An 8233-nucleotide genomic window follows, 5' to 3' on the forward strand; every position below is an offset into this window, starting at 1 on the left:
GATATATAATATATATATAGCAGATAGATAGATAGATAGATAGATAGACAGATAGATGTAAAATATGCAGACACACCTAATTATGCCAACAGCACATCGACTCCAGTAATATTTACAGCGCCTTATCCTTCTCATAATTGCATGACTGGAAAGATGTTGTGGAAGAGGTATTAGAGAAGAATCGCCTCATTACCCGGAGAGCGAGGGAATGCCTGCAAGATTGAGGTGAGTGGCACAGTGTATTAAGGGGCTTGACGCGATACTGATGAGCCTTCAGTGTAGCTACATGAAGCAGCTGATGATTTGGGAGTTTTCTGAACAGGGAGTTCATCCGTGGTCCAGCAGTTAAAGTATATACACCATGTTAAGGGAAACCGCTTAATGTTAAAAAAGAATTATATATTTGGTTCATGTATGTATGTATATATATATATACATATACATATAAATCAGACCTTTGGAAAGTCACATAAAAAATTGAAACTAAAAATAAAAATAAAAAATGGAGCAGACTTCATCGCGTGAAAATGGCTTCGAGGAGGTGTCATGAAATATTAAAAGGCTAGAGTGAGTGTCTCCTTAGGCTTTCACTCTAATGCACAGCTTTGCGTCACGCGTGTTTGGTGTCCGTCAAGGTAGGGCGTTTTGGTATGTATGTTTTATGTATGTATGTATAAATATGTATATATAAAAATATATATGGCTGTTGGCCCAAGAAACAGGAGATCAGCGCCTGCCCTATGAGCCTGCAGAAGCCCAGGAGGACTATAACTAATAATATATTATATAGTTTTTTGGATGACACTGCTAGCCATATTTGTCCCTCAGGTTGACCCATCATTGTTGACTAGCTATTAGATTCAGCTTTATCGATAACATGAACCACAAGATTTTTTTGCTAAGCATGTTGGCCAGTGTTAAGATTTATATAAAATATATATATATATATATATATATATATATATATATATATATATATATATATATTCTGTGACAATATTCATTTTGCTTTTTAAATTATGCATTTTTTCATATTCTGAAATTCACACGGAAACACTAGCTTCCAGGTAAAAGGTAAATGCAGTTTCAATAAAGTTTTGATCTTTGTACAAGCAGATTAAAACCCTGAAACCTTTTAAAAGATTTGGCTAAAAAAAAAAAAAAACTTTAGTGTTCATTATTCTTACCAGACAGAAGAACATTAAGGCTGTAAGTCTTAATGTCCCCTCACTATAATAAAACAAAATCAGATTAGTCCTTGGAAGGCTTGTAAACTTACTGAGTTTTTTTCTGAGAGAAAAAAATACAGCAATACTCGGAGGGGTGCAGTTTGAATATTGTAATCGTTGGCTGCAGTAGTTTTTTTTTGGTTGGGGCGGTTAGGGTGAGGGGGCCAGTGTCGGTTAAAACCTTGGATAATGGCTTGGTTTTATGATAGATAAGATTTATTTAATATATTTGAAGCTAACTTATCTATATATGGCAGAATGTATATTTAGAATCTACTGGTCACTCTTTTACCAGTTATTTATGTAACGAGCTTGACGGCGCGTGCGACGCTGTGCTGGAACCCGGCGCTGCCCGTCATTTCTCCCCTACCTTCCCAATCCCCTACCTACCACCCGACCCACCCGGGGCGGACAGACAGGTTTGCAGGAGGAGGGTGGATATGTCATGTCTCTCCTATCCTTCTGATCACCTACCTACCGCACCCCACCCGGGCCGGACAAACAGGTTTGCAGGAGAAGGGTGGATGTGTCATGTCTCCCCTACCCTCCCGATCCCTTACCTACCCCGCCCCCACCAGGGCGGACAAACAGGTTTGTAGGAGGAGGGTTGATGTGTCATGTCTCCCCTACCCTCCTGATCACCTACCTACCCCGCCCCACCCAGGGCGGACAAACAGGTTTGTAGGAGGAGGGTTGATGTGTCATGTCTCCCCCTACCCTCCCGATCACCCAGGGGGCGGACAAACAGGTCTGCAGGAGGAGGGTGGACATGTCATGTCTCCCCTACCCTCCTGATCACCAGGGGCGGACAAACAGGTTTGCAGGAGGGTGGATGTGTCATGTCTCCCCTTCCCTCCCGATCCCCTACCTACCCCGCCCTCATCCAGGGAGGACAAACAAGAAAGACCCACTCGGATTTTATTATTATAGATTATAATAACCACAAATCCTTCTCAACCCCTCGATTCCTTCACACTTTTTGTTTACGCCTTTCTCTACAAGACCTTAAATCCAAGTGAAGAACCAAATGAAGGAATTCAGACGCCCAGACAGGACCTGTGGAAAACGTTACGTGGCTCTGACATTCTGGATGCGGATTCGAATCCTGCAGGGAGTCAGAATTTCTTCATTTGGTTCCTTGTTTGGATCTTAGGCTTTGTAGTGACAAGCGTATCCAAAAAAAGTGTGAAGGAATAAAAGAATTAAAGTGGCATTGTGGTTATGACAATCATACTCGTATGTAGTAGGATACTTAAATAAGAGTGTTCTTACATCTTCGGATAGACTTTGTACGTACAGATTACTTACACAAATGTAAATGAATGGAGTTAAAGAATAATACGTGAGGTTGAAAGAAACAATTAATAAAGAAAAGAAAACTCTAAATTAGACAAGGAGATCATGAATACACGTAGAATTGGACTTAGGACCAGGTAATGGGTTTTGAACTTGAGGTTTCACAGAGTGATAAACCCTCATCAAAATAGTTATCATGAATTTACCCAAAGGTGTACATAACCATTTTTGAGAATTTGTGGGAGTCATATTAGTGCTACTGTTGTAGAATAAAAGAGAGAGAGAGAGAGAGAGAGAGAGAGAGAGAGAGAGAGAGAGAGAGAGAGAAGAGAACTTTCAGACTTATTGGCTTTAAACAGACTGATTGGCTCTTCAACATTGAAGACGACAAGAGAGAGAGAGACTCTGAGACTTTACTTTTCAGACTGATTGTCTCTTCAGCGATGAGGAAGACGAATGAGAGAGAGAGAGAGAGACGATGATGATGATGATGTAAAGAATTTGTAGTTAACAACACCTTTTTCCCTTCCTTACCATAACAACCAACTTCGGATTTTAATAGTAATAATTCTATAATCATTGATGTGGTGTAGTCGCTTGCATAATACCTGAAAAATTCAACTGTTCCTTGTGTTCAAGTAAACTGAGCCCTGTCAAATACTAAGCTTGAAGTGGAATAGTACCTGTGAGATTTGAGGAGAATGACAACGAAAGGTATCATTGATTCAGTTACACCAACAAATTTGCATGGCGGAGGACACTATATGCGTTACCTGTGACTGGGCTGGATTGTGCCTGCTAAATTTTTATTATCAGTTAATGATTTGGATGGAGCGCCATGGTACTGAATTATCAAGCTTATCTTCAGTAAAGCTTGATAAACTTAAAGGTTTCGGATTTATTATTTCTGACTGAGGAAAGATCTGAGCTGGGTCTCAAAAGCTTTCAGTGATAAAACTTTTAATTCTGACCTTTGTATTAGATTATAACAGTTGTGGATTTATTCATTGATTATTCACGTTCTCGTGAAGCATTTTTACGAAATTATCATGTAACTGCCATGCTGCTCTGAGTTACAGTTTGATTATATCACTGTTAATTGTAAGATTTTATTAGTGTGAAAATATAAAAAATATTTCATCACCACCAAGAATTTATAATTAATAGTACAGACTCCTTTGTTGGCCTTACATGAAATTCTGTAACTCGAATTTCAGTTGCCAGAAATCATCTTGTAACTAAATTGTCTAAATAAAGTGTTTTTTTTTTTTACTTACGCGGATAGTTGCTTTTACTTAATTAGGCTGTATTTACCATAAAAGAGATATTTTATGTTTTGTCTAAGGAAGAAAAACTTAGTTATACACACATACCTATTCGTATATATTATGTAATAATATGTATGTGTTTACATATACTGTGTTTCTGTTTACACCCTTTCCTCGTGGAATGGATGCCTTTGTACACACACATATATATATATATATATATATATATATATATATATATATATATATATATATATATATATATATATATATACACTGTATACGTAAATACACAGAAACATACATTCGTTTTTTCCTTCCTCTGAAATTCGATAAGGAATAATTTGCGATCCCAAGGTTGAACCTCCCATTTTTTCGAGCAAAGTTCTTTCATACATTTTAGCACGTGTACACAACCATCCATTAGACAGGTACTTTCTTTGCTAAATATTACGATGTAGAAATGCGCGTTGTAGACCAGTGATGGGTAACCTTTGCTATTATTGACCTGTGTTTCCAAAAATAATGGGGCGAGGCAATGATTTATATCCCCAGGAACAGGAATATCGCGTGTAGAAGAGAGTTCAGAAAGTATCCTTTGTTTGAACATTGCTAATGTAAACAGACAGTTATCTGCTTCTGACACCACCTTTTCACGGCCATTGGTTGTTAGCTATGGTGGTGCTCTTAGCGAGCCTAGACCTGTCACGTCCGGTGTTCCGCAGGATAATGTTCCGAGACTTCCGTTAATTTTCTCCCATACTAGTGACTTGATGACAAGCTCTGAAAATGAGATCGTACCATTTGCAAATGATGCAGGTTTTGTTGTCATTGTCTATCCCCCTTCGTAAACCTGTCACATCTGGTGTTCCGCAGGGTAATGCTCTCAAACTTCTGTTAATTTTCTTCCATACTAGTGAATAGATTACAGTCTTTGAAAGTAAGATAGCACCGTTTGCAAATGATGCAGGTTTTGTTGCAATTATCAACCCCCCTACATAAAATGGAGTGGCTGTCAGTCTAAACGAATTCTGGAGCAGACTGTATTGAAGGTTCTGAGAATGAACTGTATGAAAACGGACATAAATGGCAGAGAGGTTCTCTCTGATAAATGGTGAGGTGATATCTTACCATTCTCCGCTACAGTATGTCAAGGTTTTATTCATATAATCAAAGCATTGACCTTGAGGTTTCTTGTGTCTAGAGTTAAATGATATTAATGTCACGTATTTCATATTTTGTGTTGTATGCCATTTTTGGGATATTCGTGTGTTTGGAAGAAAACATCCCATGAACTTAAATTTGAAGACGAGATTGTCCGAAGTGACGACTTCCTTTTCTTGCATTGTCATTTTCCTGAAGTGTAATACTTAAATGGGTCTCCTGAACTTACGCGATGGCCATTTTCACGAGTCGACGAACTACCAAATACTAATTCGCTGCTCACAGAAGCACATTGGAATTTAATAGGGAATGTGTGAATTGTGTCTGTGCGTGTGTCTGCATGTTTGCGTAACTCGCTAAACTAATAAAATTACACCCGTGTTCCCGAACGTTCTCCCTTGGACGACGTCAGTGAACGTAGCCTTTGTACGACGCTAGAGAACGTAACCTTTGTACGACGATAGTGAACGTAGCTTCTGTATGATGCTGTGAACGTTACCTTTGTAAGACGCTAGTGAACATAGCCTTTGTACGACGTCTGTGAACGTAGTCTTTGTACGACGGTAATGAACGTAGCCTTTGTTCGACGTTAGTGAACGTAGACGTTGTACGACGCTAGTGAATGTGGCCTTTGGATTACGCTAGTGAACGTAGCCTTCATACGACGCTAGTGAATGTAGTCTTTGGATTACGCTAGTGAACGTAGCCTTTGTACGACGCTAGTGAACGTAGCCTCTGTATGATGCTAGTGAACCTAACCTTTGTATGACGCTAGTGAACGTAGCGTTTGTACGACGCTAGTGAACGTACTCTTTGTAAGACGCTGGTGAAGGGAGCCCTTGTATGACGCTAGTGAACGTAGCCTTCGTACGAAGCTAGTGAACGTAACCTCGAGCGAATGGCAGAGAGATTAATTAATCATTTGTGTACACGTGACTGACTGTAGCGAGGACAGTATTGATTAGCCTGACACCATTGGATGGGCTCATTATTCGGCCGGATTTGGAGGTGGCCTCAGAAAGCTGAATTTATACGTTTAGGAAAGAATTCGTTTGAATTTATTCGGCCAAGAGTTATACCACCTGAACTGAACTTTTTATTGCAGTTATCAAGAAAATCTAGCCGTTAGTTTTTAAGAAATATGTTGATTAGCCGAGGCTCTACACTGGTTCGTATGCGCGCGCGTACAGTGTGTGAGTGCAAGTTACTGTAGATCATGAGGCTGAAATGGCGTGGGTCATATATAATTCCTAACTTATTCAGTTTTTATTTTGCCTCATTCCTTCTCTTTGTTTCATGTATTTCGTTTTTATCCTTGTTTTTCTTTTATGAACATATTTCTGTATTCTTTGTATCCTTATTGTATCCTTCGCATTTTTATTGGTATCATTATTTTAATCCTATAACTTATCAGTAATATTGTCTTGTTTATTCCTATATTTAATCTTTTCACTATCATGTCCTATCCGTATTTTTATCGTGTTTATTCCTATTTTTTTTTAATCTTATATCCTATCCGTAATTTAATCAAGATTATTCATTTTTCTTAATCATTTCCTTATACCCTTTCCATATTTTTATCATGACTATTCATTTCTCTTAGTCATTTCCTATACTGTATATCCGTATTATTATCGCGTTTGAATATATCATTATTATATCATACCCGTATTTTTATCGTGTTCATTCACTTCATTTAATCGTTCCTCCATGTCCTGTCCTTATTTTAATCGTATTTCCCCTTTCTTTTCTCCCCAACAGATACTCCTATGCTGCGTCCGAAGACCTTTGCCATAGAATTCGATGCGCCGGGAGCTGTCTACTTCTCTGCGCAGACCATCACGGGAAACGTCGTCCTCAACGTTGAAGAACCGATCAGTCTGAAAGGTAGAGTCTCTCTCTCTCTCTCTCTCTCTCTCTCTCTCTCTCTCTCTCTCTCTCTCTCTCTCTTGTCGTCCTCGACGTTGAAGAGCCAATCATTCTGGAAGGTAGAGTGTCTCTCTCTCTCTCTCTCTCTCTCTCTCTCTCTCTCTCTCTCTCTATTGTCGTCCTCGACGTTGAAGAGCCAATCATCCTGAAAGGCAAAGTCTCTCTCTCTCTCTCTCTCTCTCTCTCTCTCTCTCTCTCTCTCTCTCTCTCTCTCTCTCTTCGTGCTCAGAGCTGAAGAGCCAGTCTGTCTAAAAGATGAAGTCTCTCTCTCTCTCTCTCTCTCTCTCTCTCTCTCTCTCTCTCTCTCTCTCTCGTTCGTCTTCGTCAACGTTGAAGAGCCAGTCAGTCTGAAAGCTAAAGTCTCTCTCTATCTCTCTCGTTCGCTTCGTCAACGTTGAAGAGCCAATCAGTCTGAAAGGTAAAGTCTCTCTCTCTCTCTCTCTCTCTCTCTCTCTCTCTCTCTCTCTCTCTCTCTCTCTCTCTCTCTCTCTCTCAGACGTCCCTTGGAGAACCACCATTTTCAACCAGCATCACGATTTACCCGCTTCAAGTTTATCCAGCGGAGATTTATCTGAGGCAGATGACGTATACCTTCCGCAATATGTCACCCGGGTCTCCCGTGCTAAAAGGGTTTACAAGTTCCTCGAAGGGTATGATTTAATCGATACCCGAAATGCGAGATAAAAGCGGTTTATTAACGTCAGCCGACTCTTCCCCCAAATTATTGCTAGAAAAAAAAAACAGGGGTTCGTGTCCCCATCAAACACTGCTCGTAAAATTCCGGATGACGAATTAATAGCTGAAGTTTTATTTCTGTATTGCTTCCGAGAGTAAGGTGACAAAAATTCCTTATTAACGCCTTTTCGAAGTAAAGGTTTCCGATCTTAAATCCGTCAGTTTTTTTTTTTTTTTTTTTTTTTTTTTTTTTTTTTGACGGGGAGACTCAGGTATGCGGAAACCAATTCAACCCTACCTTTTATTCATGTTTGTTGTTGTTGAGGGTACCTGTACCCCACCTCCGTCTGCGAATTGTTTTCCCGTTGGGTTTAGGTAAATACAAGTGCGGAGTCGTATGTAGATTACATTGGTTGTACCATTATTTACTTGAAATCAAATGATTGACAGATGTAAATCTGTGTTTATCTTGCATTATAAAGTGGCGATTGAGGGCAGGTGTTCATTTGCTGTTTTTAGCGCCTGTCTTGATATTGAATTAATGTATTTTACGTATATTTATTTGTAGTTTCTGAAATAGTGCCTGGTATCTCATGCAATTAACTTTCCGCCGTGTCATAACGATTTATTATAACCGTAAAAGATTCTTCTTTAATTTTCGTTTGCAAAGAG

At 39.3% G+C, this 8233-nt stretch overlaps 1 protein-coding gene across 2 annotated transcripts in view; it reads left to right on the forward strand.

Annotated features, from left to right (window-relative positions):
• The window catches only part of LOC136830182 (arrestin domain-containing protein 3-like), a 51414-nt gene that overhangs the window by 19512 nt on the left and 23669 nt on the right, over positions 1–8233 (forward strand). For both annotated transcript variants that reach the window (XM_067089448.1, XM_067089447.1), the window contains one exon: positions 6719–6844. In XM_067089448.1, the coding sequence (XP_066945549.1) occupies positions 6719–6844 (126 nt within the window). The remainder of the gene's footprint in view (positions 1–6718; positions 6845–8233) is intronic.

Source organism: Macrobrachium rosenbergii, chromosome 46 (genome assembly GCF_040412425.1).
Source record: "Macrobrachium rosenbergii isolate ZJJX-2024 chromosome 46, ASM4041242v1, whole genome shotgun sequence".
In the NCBI taxonomy this organism is placed as follows: Eukaryota; Metazoa; Arthropoda; class Malacostraca; order Decapoda; family Palaemonidae; genus Macrobrachium; species Macrobrachium rosenbergii.